Below are 20,495 nucleotides of genomic sequence, written 5' to 3'. Positions count from 1 at the left end.
GGCTGCGTTTCTTTTGGGCGCTCACGCGCTCACACGCGCTGTAAGCATCATTCTATCTTTGGGTGCTTTCCAGCAAGGGAACACAGTCATACACAGTGCGACACAGTGTTACACAGTGTTGACTTGTAGCTGAAACGCTGTTTAGCTTTTTTATTTCACCGCCAGAATGGAGGGCAGTCACTTTACATAACCTGATCTAACTTGTCACTAGGTTTTTGACTTAAGACACTTGACTTCTCCTCACCCCCGAAGATATAACCTACAAAAACCGTTTTGCGCGGTGATCAACAAGCGTGATAATCAGTTGGTGAAATTGTTGTTAAAGCATGGTGCCCAAGTGCCAGTGCAAGATGTAAACGGTAAAACGCCGTTACATTTAGCAACTGCTTGTGGCAGGTAAGAAGTTACGTTCGTACAGAATTTTTTGCCCTTGTATAGAGCTGTTCTACATCGCAAGTCTGTTTGTAGATTGTATGCTTTACCCGCCCTCGTTAAAGCCGATCCGACTGCGGCGACTTTGAAGGACGATCAAGGCTGCACAGTGCTCCATTGGGCTTAATGTTACAACGGCAACTCGAATTGCGTGGAGTATCTTTTGAATCATAACGTGTTCGATTCTTTGGAAGGCATGTAGTTTCTTACACTTCAAAAATGATTATCCAACAATGCGTTACGTATGTCAAGCTGATTTTTTTTCTTAATTATTTCCAGGTAATCCTTTTTCTGCCGTACATTGCGCCGTATATCAAGGATCCGCGCACTGCCTAGAGTTACTCATCAACAAGTTCGGCGGACAGGCGGTTGCTGCTCCGAGGGATTCGTCGTGTGGTTTATTACCACTGCATGTCGAGGCGAGTACGGGATCCGTCAAGTGCGCGCGATTAATTCTAAACTCCGTCGGGCCGGAACTAGTCGGCCTCGAGACAACCGATTATTTCGGACGGACTCTGCTAATTCTTTGCGCGGCCGTCAACGGACAATGCAACGCTATTGGTAACTTGATCGCCCTGTAATGAAGTTACACACTTACGTGATATTCTCGTATTAATGAGACGCATTCCGTCAACAGAATTATTGCTCGAATGGGCGCTGCACCTAGCGTGTCAGAGACGTCATTCCGCCGCGGCGTCATTGCTCTTAAACTGGATCGAGTCGCTCGGCAACTCCGATACCGGCGACAACAACACATCGCAATCGCAACGCGTTTCCGTCATTAATATGATCAAACGGGTTTTTTAAATGTCAGAAGATACTTTCGCTGTAAAAGTTAGTATTTTTTAACATCTTATGAATTATTAACTTATTTATCAGATATATAGAAGAGACTGATATATAAAAAACTGATCAAGTTATGTAAATTAAGAAATAAAATGAAATAAATTTGTACTGTAATACACTGTTTTGAGAATGTAAATAATTAAATTATGTTTGCAGTTTTACCTTATTAACAAAATTAATTAGTTTTATTAATAAATTAAATAATTTATAGATGAATATGAAAGAAAAAGTAGCAATCAGTCTTCTAATGGAGAGTACAGCCAACACCAGTACAAGTACAGAGGACTCAAGTACCAATGATATAGACTGGAACAATACTAGTCTTTCAGCCAGTAATATATCTTCAAGCAGTGAAGAAAACGATAATTATTTATTGATATTTCCTCTAATGAAATATTTATTGAGTGGACATAAGAGAAATCGAGTTGAACATTATCTTAATATTGTGGATAGCTGGACAGACTTGGAATTTAAGGAGCACTTACGAATCCAGCGTATCACAGCAATTCGATTAATAGGTAATGTTCAGCATTTTGAAAAATGATATAATATTTGTGTTTGACCATTTTATAATTTTTGAAACCTATAGTTCTTTACATATTCTAGATGAATTGCATGAAAGTGGATCTATACCTTCACATTCGTTTGGAGTGAAACCAATTGAAGCAAAACTCAGTTTTGTTATATTTTTGTGGCACTTGGCGAATACAGAACCTCTACGAACTATCTCAGATAGATTTGATGTTTCAATTTCTTCAGTCTTTCGTGTAATTCGCCGAGTAACAGCTTGGATCTTGACAAAATTAGATAACGTTATCAAATGGCCCGAAGGATAACATGTCGCATATGTTTCTCATCAGTTTTATTCCAAAAGAGGCATTCCAAATGTAATAGGAGCTATTGACTGCACTCACATTAGGATAGAAAAACCTAATGTAGAAAATGCAAGAGACTATTGTAACCGGAAAAAATACTTCTCTGTAAACCTACAAGCAGTCGTAGATGCGGATATGAAATTTACTAACATATACTGTGGTCAGCCCGGTTCTCTCCATGATGCAAGAGTTTTGAGAAAATCTGAATTGTACAATTCAGCTAATGAACATAGAGAAATTATGTTTCCAGATAACAAATTTATAATCGGGGATTCTGCATATCCATCATTACAGTGGCTTGTTCCTCCTTTCCGTGATAATGGTCATCTTACTCCTTTTCAGACCGAATTTAATTTCATACATTCTTCAACGCGTATGGTTGTAGAAAGAGCATTTGGGTATTTGAAAGGACGTTTCCGACGAATTAAATTTTTTTCGGAATATCGCGATATGCCATTCATTGCAAATACTATTGTAGCTGCATGTATCTTACACAATTTATGTATAAATTGTAATGATGACAATTTTAATTATGATAATGTTGAAATTGAGGAACCGAATGATAATATTAATGTAAATGACGATCATAACGAAAATAATTGCCGATTTCAAGAAGATCGAAGGATGCAATTATTCATGGAAATATTTGGCCAGGAATAAACAATGTATTGTTATGTATAAGTTGTAAATAAAAGTATTTAGCCATAACAGCTTGAATATGAACATCATATTTTATTATAAAAGTATCACAAATGTATGCTGTCATCCAATAGCATGAACATTTCTTATAAATTAACTCAAATAGTGAATATTACAATTATTTAATCACATAATAATTGCAAAACGTAGGAACAAAATTATAATTATTTAATCACATAATAATTGCAAAACGTAGGAACAAAAAATAACAGAACAAGTTTGAAATATTAATAATTAACCTGATGACTATACTATATGTATACTATTAATAAATGACAAAATTAGAGAAACTAGTTTCGTAAAAATGCAGTTATTAATTATTATAATTATAAGTACTTATGGATTATCGAATACTGACCTTTAATCAAAATTCACTTTATAATTTACCCGTTGGAATCATCACAAATGATTTTTGTATTCATTTTTTAAATGAATAATACTTTAATAATTACATTTAATTGCAGTACGTATTATAAATTTCTGATGTTACGTGCTAAATGACATCCTAATTGCAACTAAATTATAAGATATATTTGTACTGAATTGAAAAAACAAAAAAATAACGACTTAGTACAATATTTTGGTAAAAAATAAACTCTAGAATATGTAGAACATTTAATCACAACTTTGTCGTAAATGTAATAATAATTGAAGATAAATGATCATATCTCGGGGTTTATGGATATACATTCTGTGTTCCATATTTGCATATTTTTTTATTCGGTCCTTTTCAAGTATCTATTCATAATAATAGACAAAAACAATGACCGATTTATCTTCAATTATAGATATACACTAGTGCCAAAACATTAATAATCATCTACTTTTTAACTATCAGAATCATCGGAGATGTTTTTTATATTTGCTTCATTTAATAATTTTTTCAATAATTTGCATTTTGTTTTTTCTATCCTTATTATTTCAGCGTGCTTATTTTCCTTATCCTTCAGTCTTTTTTCTGATAATTCTTTTTTTTGTTCTATCTGTTTTCTTTTTAAAGTTACCATTTGTTTCTTTAGCGATAAGTTTTCAGTCATTCTATTTTCAGATTGTTTATGCTTCTTATCACGTGCAGCATCTCTTATTTCTTTGTTTTCTAAAAATTTAAGCCACTGTTTTTCAATGTCCAATTTTCTGTTCGCCAAGTTCGAACTTGTTCCATGTGGGAGACGAGCTACTGCTTTTGTATTTTTATTCATCAATATCGAGGCAACTGAATCTGTAGAAGAAGAAGAAGAAGAGGCGATGGGACTTGTAGGAAGAGTAACCGCAGCCGACGGTGACGATTTGGAAGCACAATTTACATCTTTTTGGCCGGATAATGCAGACTTAGAGACTTTTTTTGGTATTATTTGACTAGATACGGTGTGGGCAGCAATAGCATCTTTATTTTTGCCCAGTATTTCGTCTAATTGATTGTACCATTTAAATTCAATTTTGCCTCTGCCTGATTTGTTGTTGTTATCACAACATTCTTTGTATTTTTTTTTGTAAGATGTTTATTTTCCATCTGACTTGATCACTGGACATCTGTAGAAAATAATTTTTTGAATTAAAAGCATGTAACATAATAATATGGTGTGTACACACACACACACACACACACACACACACACACACACACACACACACCCCTCGATTTCGAAATCTTTTAGGCCATCTGATATTGCTGTCCAAATTTTGGTTTTCTTCTTCGGATGATCTAACATGTGCATATTAGCTTCATAGAGGCTGAGAAGAGCCATTGTTGCATTATCAGTCCACACAGCACCTATAAAATATAAAAATAGCACATTTAAAATTAATATGGAAAAATAATTTAATTTCAAATGTATATTTAATATATAACTTACTTTGTTTAGCAGATTTCTCACTACTACTTGCAGTAGTGCGTACGGATTCTTGACAGTTACTGAATGCTGTAAGAATAAATTATAAAATATATAAATTGTATTTCTTAAAAATTCTATGCATAGGATAAATCATACATATTGCATGTATTAGATATTTTATATAAGATTCTATTTCAGTTCTAATTTATGAAATAGTTTGAAATTAGTTCTTATATATTTAATAAGTTGTATCTACTATTAAATAAACTTACGTTCATCATTGACATCCAGATTGTCGTTTGACTCGATTGTAAATAAAACGTTGTCATTTTCCATATATATATCTTTATTTTTTAAGCATTCGTGCATGGATATGCTTGCTCTAATAATAGGATATCTGCATTGCAATGTTTGCATGTGAATCCTACTGCAATTTGGAAATAAATAATCATTAATTATTAAAATGACTAATTTTTAATAAAATACAATATTTATATGTATTGTACAATTGTAGAAATGTTAACATTTTAAAAATATTAAATGACTGAAAGCTGTGGTACAATAATTTTCATCAATACGTCAGTAATTATTATTGTATGCAATATTTGTCTTTGCAACAAATAATAAATAATATACAAATAAGTATGTACTAAATACCTTCCATGGTTCAGAAACTTCTACAGTAGAATATATTTCACTTCTTGTCGTCACACGTGTCACACTGTTTAAAATATAACCTTAAAGTTTTCTTACCGGACCGTAGAAACTACAAAAATAAATGGTACCACATGTAAAAATGTCGGTAATGTTGGTATCCATGGAGTGACACAAAACGATGACACAGTCGAACTCACCATTTTAGCTGTGTACGATTGTGTCGACTTGTGTCGTAGTTGGAAAGCACTGGGTCGAACACTGTGTTACACAGTGTCGCCTGTGTACATTGCTGGAAAGCACCCTTTGTTACACATCGAATATCAAACGAAGATAGAGCGATGCTTACAGCGCGTGAGCGCCCAAAAGGAACGCACCCCGTGTCTCTCGATTGATCGAGATAGGTTAACTGATCAGATGATGAACTGACTGACAGGAGAAATCGAATTCAAGCTTGATTCATAAGAATCGACTTAAAAATTCCCTAGCGGCACTTTCTGCCAAGCGTAGAGAACCTTCTTTTCCGGCAGCGGTGGTAATACGATGTAAGGATACGAAATCTCTCCAGATAAACATGAAGCAATTGACTCAATATATATTATATAAGTATATACCTAATTTACCTAAATAGAAATCTTCCTCCTGATCGATAAGTCTATCGACCTAATTTCGAAATACGCGCGCGATATCGAAACTGGCGATACCTGCGCCGCCAGCGTCGAAAAAGTGAAAGTGACGTTTCTGATTATGACGTCATCATACAAGAACGTCGGCGTTAGAAGTATACGTATCTTAAAAATAAATTTTCACATTTGGACTTTGCGTCGCAATATCTCCGCTCGTAGGGCACGTAGCGGAATATTATGAGAGAAACCCCCCCCTAATTGGACCCCAAGCTATCGATCAAGCCTACTTAGAACTTGATCCGTTCACTCGTTATCGAGATCTCAACATCGCGGGTACTCGCAACCCGTCGCGTCGCGTAAAAGAGTCACAGTCGGTCTCGCTCCGCGTGTACTTGGCGCGAGACACTACCGTGTCTCTTGATTCTGCCGCTAGGGAATTTTTAAGTCGATTTTTATGAATCAAGCTTGAATTCGATGTCTAGGTGTCCCAGGTTGCCGATGACGAGGTTCACATAGTGCGCTTCATAGTTTTCGGTATTCAGGTGTATTAATACCTTGAATTCGATGTCCACGTGTTCCAGGTTGCTGATGTCGGGTTCCAGATAGTGCGTTCTATAGTTTTCGGTGTCCAGGTATAATAATACGTTGAATTCGATGTCTAGGTGTCCCACGTTTTCGATGACAAGATCCACATAGTGCGCTTTGTAGTTTTCGGTGTCTACGTGTATTAATACCTCGAATTCGATATCTACGTGTCCTACATTCAGATTTAAAGTTATTAATACACGTAGACACCAAAAACTACAAAGCGCACTATGTGGACCTTGTCATCGGCAACCTGGGACACGTAGACATCGAATTCGAGGTATTATTACATCTAGACACCGAAAACTACGGAGCGCGCTATCTGGACCTCGTCATCAGCAACCTGAGACACCTAGACATCAATTTCAAGATATTAATACACGTAGACACCGACAACTACGGAGCGCACTATGTGGACCTCGTCATCGGCAACCTGGGACACCTAGACATCGAATTCAAGGTATTAATACACGTAGACACCGAAAACTACGGAGCTCACTATCTAGACATTGTCATCGGCAACCTGGGACACCTAGACATTGCATTCAACGTATTATTACACCTGGACACCGAAAACTATAGAGCGCACTATCTGGATCTCGTCATCGGCAACCTGGGACACGTGGACATCGAATTCAAGGTATTAATACACGTAGACACCGAAAACTACGAAGCGCACTATGTGGACCTTGTCATCGGCAACCTGGAACACCTAGACATCGAATTCAACGTACGATTACACCTGGACACCGAAAACTATGAAGCGCACTATCTGGATCTTGTCATCGGCAACCTAGGACACGTGGACATCGAATTCAAGGTATTAATACACGTAGACACCGAAAACTACGGAGCGCACTATGTGGACCTCGTCATCGGCAACCTGGGACACGTAGACATCGAATTCAACGTACGATTACACCTGGACACTGAAAACTATGAAGCGCACTATCTGGATCCCGTCATCGGCAACCTGGGACACGTGGACATCGAATTCAAAGTATTAATACACGTAGACACCGAAAACTACGGAGCGCACTATGTGGACCTTGTCATCGGCAACCTGGGACACCTAGACATCGAATTCAACGTACGATTACACCTGGACACCGAAAACTATGAAGCGCACTATCTGGATCCCGTCATCGGCAACCTGGGACACGTGGACATCGAATTCAAGATATTAATACACGTAGACACCGAAAACTACGGAGCGCACTATGTGGACCTCGTCATCGGCAACCTGGGACACCTAGACATCGAATTCAACGTACGATTACACATGGACACCGAAAACTATGAAGCGCACTATCTGGATCCCGTCATCGGCAACCTGGGACACGTGGACATCGAATTCAAGGTATTAATACACGTAGACACCGAAAACTACGGAGCGCACTATGTGGACCTCGTCATCGGCAACCTGGGACACGTAGACATCGAATTCAACGTATTATTACACCTGGACACCGAAAACTATGAAGCGCACTATCTGGACCTCGTCATCGGCAACCTGGGATACCTAGACATCGAATTCAAGCTTGATTCATAAGAATCGACTTAAAAATTCCCTAGCGGCACTTTCTGCCAAGCGTAGAGAACCTTCTTTTCCGTTGACTTAATAAATATAAATATATATTATATCAAGCTTGATTCATAAGAATCGACTTAAAAATTCCCTAGCGGCACTTTCTGCCAAGCGTAGAGCGTAGAGAACCTTCTTTTCCGTTGACTCAATATATATTATATATTACCTAATTTACCTAAATAAAAATCTTCCTCCTGACCGATAAGTCTATCGACCTAATTTTGAAATACGCGCGCGATATCGAAACTGGCGATACCTGCGCCGCCAGCGTCGAAAAAGTGAAAGTGACGTTTCTGATTATGACGTCATCATACAAGAACGTCGGCGTTAGGAGGAGTATCTTAAAAATAAATTTTCCCATTTGGACTTTGCGTCGCAATATCTCCGCTCGTAGGGCACGTAGCGAAATATTATGAGAGAAACCCCCCCCTAATTGGACCCCAAGCTATCGATCAAGCCTACTTAGAACTTGATCCGTTCACTCGTTATCGAGATCTCAACATCTCGGGTACTCGCAACCCGTCGCGTCGCGTAAAAGAGTCACGGTCGGTCTCGCTCCACGTGTACTTGGCGCGAGACACTACCGTGTCTCTTGATATTTCTCAAAATTATTTGCAAAAAACTGTTTTTGTGGACCTTTTGGACCATCCTCCGCTCGCAACGTAGAGTCCCCTGGTAACCATATCCGATAGAAAACTATTAAAAACGGCTATATCTGTATCGTTTTTAATCGTATCTTATCGGTTCTATCGTTGCATATTTAGAAGACAGATAAAACATTAATCGAATCGAATCGGTTTCTATCGTTTTAGGTTCGAATAAGAAAATAACTATACAATTTTTATAGTTATGAATCGTTTTCTATATGTACAATTATTGCCCGTCTGAATCAATCGTATATACACGATATAATATGTATCGTTATTTATGGTAATAATTTTACCGTATGCATTAATACGGATATTATAAGAATAAAATGATAGACATCTTATCGATATTTATATGACTTAACCGAACCGATACATCTATCGTTTATTATCAGGATTTTCTGACATACAACTTATCATCTTCTTTATGGCAGCAAATCGGTTCGTTTTCTATCGTATATTAATGATATAAATTGAATCGTTTGAAAACCTTCTACTTTGCATATGTTTGTATAAGGTTAATACGATAGACATCTCGTCGATATTTATACGACTTAACCGAACCGATACATCTATCGTTTCTTATCAGGATTTTCCGACATACAACTTATCATCTTCTGTACGGCAGCAAATCGGTTCGTTTTCTATCGTATATTAATGATATAAATTGAATCGTTTGAAAACCTTCTACTTTGCATATGTTTCTATAAGGTTAATACGATAGACATCTCGTCGATATTTATACGACTTAACCGAGCCGACACATCTATCGTTTCTTATCAGGTTTTATCAGGATTTTCCGACTGACAATCATCTTCTGTACGGCAGCTAATCGTTATCTATCGTATATCAACGATATTAACCGAATTGTTTAGAAGCAGCAGACGGAAAAAATTTCTATGAAAATCATATTTTGTGAATACCCAGACAGCACCAAGTCCAAAATCGGGACATAACACGTCTTTTAGATGCTTTTTAGACGTCTTATGTCCCGCTTTTGGACATGCGTGCTGTCTGGGTATTCATAGAAATTTTTCGATTTTCATACATCTAATAATTCAGATATGTGAAAAACTATGAATAACTACAATTTTTTTTACTTTTTCACAGAAAGCTATGGATTTTTATGAAAAATTAAGTTGAATATACTAATTTCTACGCGTGCTGTTTTTACGCCAGAAGAGCTGAATCAATTTTGATACTTTTTTATAGAAAATTATGAAAAATAATTTTAACTATATGTTAGATAAACTTTCACGGAATTTTTAATAATAAATTAAACGCCAGTCTGTAATTAATCTTAATTTATTAGAAATATATTTTATATAAGTGTACAAATATGAAGAATTATGAACAGATACATTTTGTTTTTTTAACTGATAATTAAAGTGATATATTAATATATACTTACAATGTTTCAAATTGGTTCGGCATTGTACAAAGAAATTTGTCACGTTTCATTTCGACGACCACAAGTTTACGTTTTATCAGCTGAATCGGAATTATTTTTTCATCTTGTGCTTCACTAGTAACTTGTAACATATGATTTATTCTTAATTGATTATAGACCGCAGGCATGGTTGTTAGAACTTTACAAACGACAAAGCAACATTTATTTACAATAATAAAACTTAATATTTCGATAATTGTATCATCGTCTAATTGTACTACAGAGAATCGTTGGTTTTAATAGTTTTACTGTACGCTGCAGTGTGGAGCACAATTCCGCTAAATATGCACCTTTCATATACATGTACCTCTTTATTATTCATGAAATTCTTATAATAGTTACTATGACACTTTAACAAGCTATAATATTTATCCGCATTTTGTACTAAATTTGAAGCACCTGAAAAGCACCTCCCAAGTATTTTGCAACGTGAGTTTCTGATAGAATACCGTAAATAAACGATTCACTAATTATATTAAAAACGATAGAAACTGATATATAGCTGATAAGATATTTACGATAGGATTCCAAGTATTTTGTAACGTGAGTTTCTGATAGAGTACCGTAAATAAACGATTCACTAACCATATTAAAAACGATAGAAACTGATGTGCAGCTGAGAAGACATTTACGATAAGATTCCAAGTATTTTGTAACGTGAGTTTCTGATAGAATACCGTAAATAAACGATTCACTAACCATATTAAAAACAATAGAAACTGATGTATAGCTGATAAGACATTTGCGATAGAATCCCAAGTATTTTGTAACGTGAGTTTCTGATAGAGTACCGTAAATAAACGATTCACTAACCGTATTAAAAACAATAAGAAATTTTTTTATTGTTTTCTATCGGAGATGGTTACCAGGGAAGTGCATTTTTAGTACTCACGTGCAGATTGTAATCAAAAATAGATGGATAAGCTAAAAAAACGTAGGGTGAACGCGATGCTTTGTTGAAATAAATTTTAGTACATACTGTAGGAGATTTGGGGCCGTAGGGCCAGTATTGATGAGGGATCGGAGAAATTAGCGTAGTAGTGGAGCAGTCGTGGGGTAGCAGCCTAAGTGCTAGGCTTGTGAGCGAAGGATCCCGAGTTCAAGTCCCGGTAGCTCCGTTAATTTTTCTCTGCGCTTACAATACGAACATTATTACATTTTAAATAAAATAACATACATAAAAAAATCAAAATATTCATATCATAATCAAAATTTTTTACCCTTTTTACTCCGTACATATTTATATCGTACTTTCTTGCATCACGTTATATAATATTTGATCTTGGAAAAATAAATGAAAAGGAATACGTGGATATAAATACACATATCTTACGTACGTCAAAATTTTTCCCTATCTAATGATATTTTTTTATTTTTGTAACACTTAACACAACTTCGTTATTTTTATCTTTTTGTTCAAAAAGACGAATATATAAAAATAATTTTATTAAAAAATCTGAATCGATGTACGTGTTGCTGTTTACAAATATTACGGCAACGTTATCCGAAAACCGTCTTCCACGATTTGGTATAACTGTCTTCCACGATTTGGTACCCAGACTATTTGATATGAAAATGTAGCTCTTACGGTTTAAATTTTACCGATTTAAACGTTCCACGATGAAATATATTTTATAATTTTCGGCCACGTAGATCGACGTAGTGCTGACAAGTAATATACGTGCAACACCAACCCAGAATATAGCCATTTTCTAGTACCTGGCATCTCGACACCTGATGTACAAAAAGTGATTCGTAGAAATTCTAGTTTTTCAACTTAAGTGTTTTCAGAATATGAACGATGTCGAAATCGTGTGCTAAATATATGTATTTGTAGCTGTTTAAGACGCATACGGCAAACGTATTCAAAAATATAACCGTTTTTTACGACTTGGTACTCAGACCACTTGATATAAAAATGTGACTCTTACTATTTAAGTTTTACTGATTTAAACGTTTTACGATGAAATATATTTTATAATTTTCAGCCACGTAGGTCGACATAATACTGACAAGTAATATACGTGTAACGTCAACCCAGAATATAGCCATTTTCTAGTACCTGGCATCTCGACACCTGACTTAGAAAAAATGAATCGTAAAAGTTCTAAGTTTCCAACGTAAACGTTCTCAGAGTATGAACGATGTCGAAATCGTGTGCTAAATATATGTATTTGTTGCTGTTTACGACGCGTACGGCAAACGGCAAATAAAATTTAAAATAGATCGATATCTCAATATTTGCGGAAATTAGAGCAACCACGGACATTTCTAAAAAAATTTAAAATTTTTTTAAAAAAGAACTTTTTTACCGATCATCGCCAAATTCAATACCAACCTTCCTTGAACGAGACTCTCGATTAAAAAAAACAGCCCGATATCTCAATATTTGCGGAAGTTAGAGCAATCACGGACATTAAATCTGCACATATACACATACAGACATGCGATTTTAATGCGATATTTCGACATTTTAGAACACTCTGAACATATTGGCAGAAAAAACTCAAAAACCAATCTCTTTGTTGGTTTCTTCTACCCCTATTTTATATATAATTCATTTAAATTTGATTGACTAGACCCAACTTTATGCGCAATCAACTCTCTAAAAGAGAATCAGTGTATTTTTACTGAGAAACAGTAAATAGTCACTGATTGAAGCAGTTATAAGTATACCACTAAGAATCAGTGACATTTCACTGAAAGAATTAGTTATTTATTGACTGTTTCAATCAGTAATATTGGACTACTAGAAACAGTGACTTAAAACAGCAAAATCAGTAATGTGAGCTGATTAAATCAGTAATATTGACTATTTCAATCAGTAATATTATACTACTAAAACAGTGACTTTGAGCAGCAAAATCAGTAATGTGAACTGATTAAATCAGTAATATTGACTGTTTTACTCAGTAATATTGGACTACTGGAAACAGTGACTTTGAACAGCAAAATCAGTAATGCAAGCTGATTAAGGACGTTCTCCGGTGGCAGTTGTGCTCAACTCAGACACACGGAGTAATAATATGGTTGACAACTACTTCCGTGCGCAAAAGTCTGAAACTCGTCTAGCCGCGCAGCTTTACTCGATCTGGCAAATTTTTGTTCCGTTTCCATTTCTCCAATACCAATCATAAATGAGTACGTTCTACTTGTTTATTGAGCATTCTAAAAGTAAATAATAATGAATCATAAAGAAAAAAGATTAAATAACTTGATTTAAATAACGTTCCCCATAAGATCTTGACGTTCTCTACTTAACCTATATGTCGCAGCGGTAGCAACGTTGCCAAGTCTCGCAGTGATCTCTCCCTCTTCCTGCCTCCGAGCAGACGAAAATTATGTCCGATAGTGTTCTTTAGACGACTATTTCTCAAAAATAAATACCGCTTGCTATATCGAACTTTATTGTCACACGTTACTAATAATATGAGGCATCTTATACTATTTTTTAAAAAAAATTCTAAGAAAACTGTACTTATTATTCATTAAAATGTCCGTGTCGAGAGAGCTCAAAATAGGGATCCCGTGTTAAAAATCGGAACTTTGAAGCTGAATATCTCGAATTTTAGTACCGCAAGGGGCATTGAATAAAACGCCTACGTATAAAACGCGTTTAATTAAAAATATACTGAAAGTTCAAAATAATAATCGGAACTTTGAAGCTGAATATCTCGAATTTTAGTACCGCAAGGGGCATTGAATAAAACGCCTACGTATAAAACGCGTTTAATTAAAAATATACTGAAAGTTTAAAAAAATTTCTAAGAAAACGATTTTGCCGGTGAACGTCCTTAAATCAGTAAATGTCCCAGTAAACAGTAACAAAAAGTAATAACCTTAATACATGTTATAATTTTTTATTCAACAATGTAATTGTTACGTACAAAATGTTTACAGAATGAAGTCAATTAAAAATTAAACATTCCTCAGCTTACGAGCTTGTGCCTCTATGTTTGTTCCTTCCTAAAAAAAGATTTTTTTGTGTGTTAGCAAGTATTAATATATAACTTTTAAATGCACTAACCAAACTTACAGGCCATATCTGTATTAACGAAGAATTTGGAAAAATAAGAGGATCATCATGTTGTCCCTTATCAATGTTCTTCTGAAATTAAATATCCAAATATTTGAATCGTGTTTTAACAATCAATTTATACTAAGAAATTATAAGAATAAGAAATAAAAGACTTACTCCTTTTGATAAGTTTCCAACGATAACCGAGATTAATAATCTTATTTTGTTTGCTGTTCAGTTCTCTCGTTCAATACGCCGTGGTTTATGCTGAAAATGAAAAGGGAGAAACAGTCTCTAGTTTATCGCGCTTTACTATGGGCCCGTTGGGTCTCCATCTTTGCCCCGTTGGCAAACTATAACCTCGCCCCGTTGGGCCACCGTACTCGTCAGTACCCGCGGTAAATGAACTACAGCTCAAGAAGCTTTCGTACTTACTTTTAACCTCACCTTTTTCGCAAGCACGCTTAGCTCAGTACCGCAGTTTCCAGTGGCGTAGCTTGCCCTAGACGGGCCTTGTATCAAAATTTGTCGGGGGGCCCTTCTACCCGACTGTATTTCTTTATAACTTCCTCCTTTTTCTGTTTATTTTTTTTTCATAGCTCCACTGGGGTAATCTCTTTTTCTTTCACTCATTTTTTTCACAAATCACAATTAACCCTTCGCCCGCATAGGTGGGTCGTTTTCGTCCGGGCGAAAATCAAATGTAGTTGTAACTTTTGAAAACGGGTAGAAAGGGCGCCACTGCGCATCCGTAAAAAAAGTTATGCTCCCCGAGAACCCGCCTACCGAGTTTCAAGGCGCCATGGCGCCAGTCTCCCTCCGGCCGTCACAGGAGGTTTGCGGCGAGCACTTAAGCACTTCATTTCAAAATAATTGCATGCAATATTTTTTTTATGAAAGGTACGCTTTTCCCCTTCAATTTCCTTTTTTATTCATTTTGATATCTTTATTTGTCTTAAAGTTATGATTTTTTGAGTAAAAAATGATTTTACCAGTTGTAGTTGTAGTTGCTCCATTTTTAAAAATACAAATTATGTGAAAAAATTAAATTATTTATAATTTTATGATTAATACTTCAAATTGAAGGTTTGAATTACCTCCATGAATTTTTTAAGATTTTTTGTAACACTTTAACACTTAAAAAAAACGTCAGGACGAAAACGACTTACGTATGCGGCGTAAAAGTGCTAAAAAAAACCTATGCGGGCGAAGGGTTAAACTTATTAACGAACAAATAATCACAAGATTTACAACGTTTGAACGTTATGAATCGCGTGTACAGATTGAAATAAACGCGTATAGATTGTTCTCATTCATCTAAACAGGGAAAATCCCGTAATGACTGACATGACTGACTGACTGATGTCTGCTGACGCGCGTCGCGGGAAATCTGACTCGTCCAGTGTTGCCAACTTTTGTGGGCGCCCGTTTCCTTCTTAAAGTTAATTTTTTATTAATTGTAATTTAATCCAGCTTTTAAAAATAAAATTTATATTGTATATAAAAAAATATAAATTAAGAAAAATAATAAAACAATCACAAAAAACTTTGCGAAAATTGTTCGAGTAGATAGGCTACGCCGGTTCTGGATCAAGGCCTGGTGCTCGCGCGGGGTGCGGGGCGAGGGGATCTCGGCGGCGCGAGGATCTCGGCGGCAACACCGATGACGTCATCCCCTCTCCACACCGAGATCCCCGCGCCGCCGAGATCCCCTCGCCCCGCACCCCGCGCGAGCACCAGGCCTTGATCCAGAACCGGCGTAGCCTTTTTTATAACCTAATTTAATTATTTATAACATAATTTAATTATTTATAACCTAATTTAATTAATATAATCATTTAATTTAAAAGAAATTTACATGACTTAAACTATGGAGTTGCACGCAGGAAGAGATGGCGTCGAAGACCTTTTTTTTTTTCCTAGGTCTACGTTCAACAAAAAAAAATTAACAAAAAACCATATTTTACGTGACTTAAACTATAGAGTCCCCATAGTGGGGAAATGGGGGTGGAAGACAGGAACGGACAAGTTCATACGTGCCGTGATGAGATTATATTCTATTTTAGATAAAAGTTTTTATCTATCTTTTAATAATTTTATTAATTCTTTAAATTTGAAATGAACCGTTTATATAATTAAAAAGGACATTTTACCGCAACATATATATAATTTAAACATAGAGGAGGCTAATGTTAGATGAAAACGGAAGAGAGATTAAAAAATAATTTTGCCACTATTTATGCCAATATTCAATTTTTATTCGTTATTTACATTTTTGCTTCATATACAATGTTATCTAAGCCGTAAGCTAATAGTTCGCAATCTATGAGCGAACTTCCATCGGACACCTCACTCAATACTTTTCTCGCCTGACATTTATCCGTGATACGATTTTGTCGCAAGATTGTTACAAAATTTTTATACTTAGTATTAACATGCTGTATATCTTGACATAAATTGAAATATACATGTTCAACACATTGTTCGATTTCAAACAAAAATAATACAGTTGTTGGTATCATGTATAAGGATGTCGCAGGATCACGCAGCGTAACTTTTACAATATTAGCGTCACGCATTTTAACAAGTTCTATAATTAGATGATCTTGAATACACAGCGATGAACCGACAGTCGACTGCATGAGTTGTTCGATATCCATGCGTCTTTCGATGATCGTTGTCCACGTTGTCCACGGAAGCACGATCTGATTTCCCCGATTGTCGCCAAGAATCAATTCCACAAAGGATGTAGATCCCACACTGATTCCGATATCCAAATATTTGTAAGCCGTGACTGTCAGGGCAAATCGTCTGCCCAAGATACGAGGCGTATAACGAGGTTCCGATTTATTAAAACTGTGGAAAAATAAAGTAGATAAATTAATAAAATTATAAAAAATAAATTTTAAAAAATTTATCCAAAGTAATACTTACGTTTTGCGCTCGTCCGATGAAACTTCACGAGGTTTAGGCGTATAACGAGGTTCCGATTTTTCACGAGGATACGGTACGTAATAATTCATACTTGTGTTGCTTCCCTCAAAGCCGCGAAGTCCCTTATCGGAATATCACGAGTGAACATCCACTTTTCAGAATTATTTACGTCTTCACTGCGACCAGCCATTGTTCTTATTACTCCGCAAGAGGTATACTGTTTTCACTGTTGAAGTTGTCGCTTCAAACGATAAGACTCGATTGATTTTGACTTAGTAACACTAGTTAAAACGTTAACTCCGTTTGCAACGTTTTAGAAAAATTGGACGGCGCGCGCAGATAAAAAATTATAAGGGAAGGGATAATTCCCCTTTCTTTGACATTTTCAAGCACCAGTGTCAGCGCTGCTTACATAGAAGTTATAAAAAATCATACCAATGACTATGAAGTGGAAAATGAACCAATTATACACGACAACACCCTACCTTAAAAATTATGATGTGGTGGGGGGGGGGGAATTAGGAGAGGGAAACTACTAACAACTAATGGGAATGGGGAAAAGAAAATAAAGCATTATAAAATTATATATAATTTATTTTTTTAAAAGATCCCAATTCTTCTGGTGTCGCGACCACCAGTTAAATAATTTTAATACATTTTGTAATGCGCAATTCTTAACATGTTTTCCACATCGCATAGTGTTAGTAACATCTAGATTATTTAAAGATTTGACATCTTCGTAATCCGCATCCAAAGTCTCGATGATCAGCTTTTCTGTCGCATAATTCTCAAGTAGATCCACCAGCCATTCCTGTTTCTGGCATCCCTTGACGTACACGAGAGTCGGTATCTCGTCATCCTCTTCTGTACCAAGCACGGCTGATGTAATTAGGCGTTTTACCATACCGTACGGCACGTTTCCCTCATCCCATGGTAATCCATGGTGATTTGCAATCAGCCAGGAAGCACATGACTTGTCAGATTTTGTGAGAAGACTCCACGGCATGGGGCGCGTAAAGATGTAATGCTCCAGAACGGTCCCGTTTCTCAGCACCGCTGCCTCCTTTACGACAAATTTCATCCCGACGATGAATCCTTGCAGATCGACAAACGTTGGCACGATCATGATGCAACGAAGGAATGATCCGTACTGTACCATATCGCGCTATATATGTCGCTCTTATATCGGATTATTTGTCAACATGGCGATTTACATGAGTTTGCGCACTACATTAGACAGCGGGCAGTATTCGATTACGCGATCATGCAAGATGAGACAATAGGCGGTAGTATTTGCAGGTACATTTTCTTTACAGTCAAATTCTATTCGCACATCCACGGTGGCGCTCTTGACAGACTCGTTTTGTCGCGAGCAATCGATGACAACAAAAGGTCCTTCCATCAGGAATGTATACAAGCTGCAAAGCGTATCACTGGAATCGTATCCGTAATAAGTTTTACGAAAACGCGCGTACATATCAAAAAGAAGGCCGTATCGATTTTTAGTAAAATCTAAGTTCAAGTCATCGTACGGATAAAATTCGGAGTTTAGATAAAGTTTGACATTGGTCAAATTACAGTCATCGAATACGCTAACATTTTGAGACATGATGTTCTTGCGGCCGGTCTGCAGCGCAAAAATAACGTATCGCGGCTTTTCTAACTGAGTCGCAGTCTTGACAGCCCACGAATGCTTGGTCGTGCTCTGCAAGAGTGGATACTCGTACAGATCCCACGAACGAAAACTGACACTAAGATATCGCCCGCTCCCCAAGGCCCGTAACAAGGATAGTTTATTAACCTCGTTTAACGTAACGTGAGGCATTCGCCACTGTACTTTAAACAGTTCGATTTCCGGCTCCGTCGCCGGATCTCCTATAATGCAATTGTTGTCGCTACGCGCACGTATCAAAATTAATTCGTGACGAGCATTAACAACGACGCGTTTGTAATCCTCGCAAAAGCCCAGCAACAACTTGAGTGGTACGCAAAAGTTGAAATATCCTTCCGGTATGCTCGATGTAACGTCCCAGCCAGCATTCCGCATGAGTTGAGAATCATGATGTAACGATGCACCCCCACACATGCATCATTCCCGGCGAAGAACTGCCGGATGCCGCCCGACGATCTCCATCGGGCGAGGAAAGGGCGCGGTGCGCCCACCTTATTTTTAAAGACATTAACTCCGATCGTGTGCGCGGCACTCCGCCGCACCGACACCTTCCCGGGTCTCCGACAGAAACCGAGGGGAGCCGAGCGCCTCCGAGCGCGAGCGCGCTTACCGCCGCGCCGATTCCGCTCCGCTCCGCCGGCGGCGCGGCTCACGCGGGAACCGGTCTCCCCTCCCTAGCGTACCACCCGGGCGAGTATAAAATACCGGCGCCGCGACAGGTAGACACACTCCGATCCGAGTCTAGCTGCCTGTGCTCCGCTACCCTCGGAGACGAGTACCTTTCCGCTTCCTAGGCCAGCTTACGAAACGGGGTACAGCGTTCTGTGCCTCGTTCGAGAGTTCTCGAGCGCTGACCGCCTTCCTACCCAGAACACCCCGTCTGCCACGGTAACCAGGGGTCGAGCGTGCTCGGCCTCTCGACAAGGGTTCTTGCCGCCGGAACAGTCGGACCTCCTCGTCAACCGATCGACCAGCCTAGCCCCTGGCCGTTCGTTTTCTTTCCCAACACGCCGCGTAATTAACACCAGATCATATCGCGAGAAAGAAACCGCGCCGAATAAAATACACGCGCCCGCGCCGCGAATCTCGCGCCGCGGGCCGACCAGCCATTGGCCGGCTTAAAGGCCCGTTCGCACGCGTACCGCATCGCGCCGGTACGGACCACCTGATTCGCGTCGGCCGCATACACCGAATGCGTTCCCGTAATTTGTAATCTTATAGAATATAATCCACCCGCGTCGGCCGCATACACCGAATGCGTTCCCGTAATTTGTAATCTTATAGAATATAATCCACCCGCGTCCGCCGCTTACACCGAATGCGTTTCCGTACATTTGTAATTATCGCGACCGTCTTATAGAATATAATCCGCCCGCGTCCGCCGCTTACACCGAATGCGTTCCCGTACTTTGTACTTATCGCGACCGTCGTCTAGATTATAAACCGCCCGCGTTAAGCCGCATGGTCCGCATGCACCTCCGTTGTAAGTATCGCGACAGTCTGTTGTAATTGAACCACCGTAATAAACCACGTTCCGTATCAAAACTGTCTTCTGTCTCTGGGCCTACCATCGAACTCCTGGTCCGGCGAGCTAGTCCGCGTTCGATATAAACAGCCAAAAGGCAGGCCGTTACAAT

At 37.7% G+C, this 20,495-nt stretch overlaps 3 protein-coding genes across 3 annotated transcripts; 1 reads left to right on the top strand and 2 right to left on the bottom strand.

The window, feature by feature from the left end:
• The first annotated feature begins 6 nt into the window (after positions 1 to 6).
• On the top strand, positions 7 to 2,870 carry LOC139821994 (uncharacterized). The gene is made up of 6 exons (XM_071793473.1): positions 7 to 396; positions 469 to 626; positions 712 to 993; positions 1,070 to 1,266; positions 1,490 to 1,796; positions 1,885 to 2,870. The coding sequence occupies exons 4-6, from the start codon at positions 1,240 to 1,242 to the stop codon at positions 2,112 to 2,114; spliced, it is 564 nt and encodes a 187-aa protein (XP_071649574.1). The 5' UTR covers positions 7 to 396; positions 469 to 626; positions 712 to 993; positions 1,070 to 1,239; the 3' UTR covers positions 2,115 to 2,870.
• A 1,323-nt stretch (positions 2,871 to 4,193) lies between these two features.
• LOC139821995 (uncharacterized) lies at positions 4,194 to 5,690 on the bottom strand. Its single transcript, XM_071793474.1, has 6 exons — positions 5,539 to 5,690; positions 5,342 to 5,450; positions 4,957 to 5,111; positions 4,706 to 4,771; positions 4,485 to 4,623; positions 4,194 to 4,382 (listed from the first exon to the last, which is right to left on the bottom strand). Exons 3-6 carry the CDS (start codon positions 5,099 to 5,101, stop codon positions 4,352 to 4,354), a joined length of 381 nt encoding a protein of 126 aa, XP_071649575.1. The 5' UTR covers positions 5,102 to 5,111; positions 5,342 to 5,450; positions 5,539 to 5,690; the 3' UTR covers positions 4,194 to 4,351.
• Positions 5,691 to 18,396: 12,706 nt separating this feature from the next.
• Positions 18,397 to 19,233, bottom strand: LOC139822278 (uncharacterized). Its single transcript, XM_071793894.1, has one exon. The coding sequence runs from the start codon at positions 19,231 to 19,233 to the stop codon at positions 18,397 to 18,399; it is 837 nt and encodes a 278-aa protein (XP_071649995.1).
• Between the last annotated feature and the right edge of the window lie 1,262 nt (positions 19,234 to 20,495).

Source organism: Temnothorax longispinosus, chromosome 11, assembly GCF_030848805.1.
Source record: "Temnothorax longispinosus isolate EJ_2023e chromosome 11, Tlon_JGU_v1, whole genome shotgun sequence".
NCBI classification, from domain to species: Eukaryota; Metazoa; Arthropoda; class Insecta; order Hymenoptera; family Formicidae; genus Temnothorax; species Temnothorax longispinosus.
Note: the sequence above shows the minus strand (reverse complement) of the source record. Positions and strands in the feature narration are given on the sequence as shown.

Coding starts and splice junctions, on each gene's coding strand:
- LOC139821994 (XM_071793473.1), top strand. CDS start 1,240: ATGTCAGAAGATACTTTCGCTGTAAAA. Junction 1,267..1,489: donor AAGATACTTTCGCTGTAAAA/GTTAGTATTTTT, acceptor AATAATTTATAG/ATGAATATGAAAGAAAAAGT. Junction 1,797..1,884: donor CACAGCAATTCGATTAATAG/GTAATGTTCAGC, acceptor TACATATTCTAG/ATGAATTGCATGAAAGTGGA.
- LOC139822278 (XM_071793894.1), bottom strand. CDS start 19,233: ATGCGGAATGCTGGCTGGGACGTTACATCGAGCATACCGGAAGGATAT.
- LOC139821995 (XM_071793474.1), bottom strand. CDS start 5,101: ATGCAAACATTGCAATGCAGATATCCTATTATTAGAGCAAGCATATCC. Junction 4,772..4,956: donor TCTGGATGTCAATGATGAAC/GTAAGTTTATTT, acceptor TTATTCTTACAG/CATTCAGTAACTGTCAAGAA. Junction 4,624..4,705: donor TGAGAAATCTGCTAAACAAA/GTAAGTTATATA, acceptor TATATTTTATAG/GTGCTGTGTGGACTGATAAT.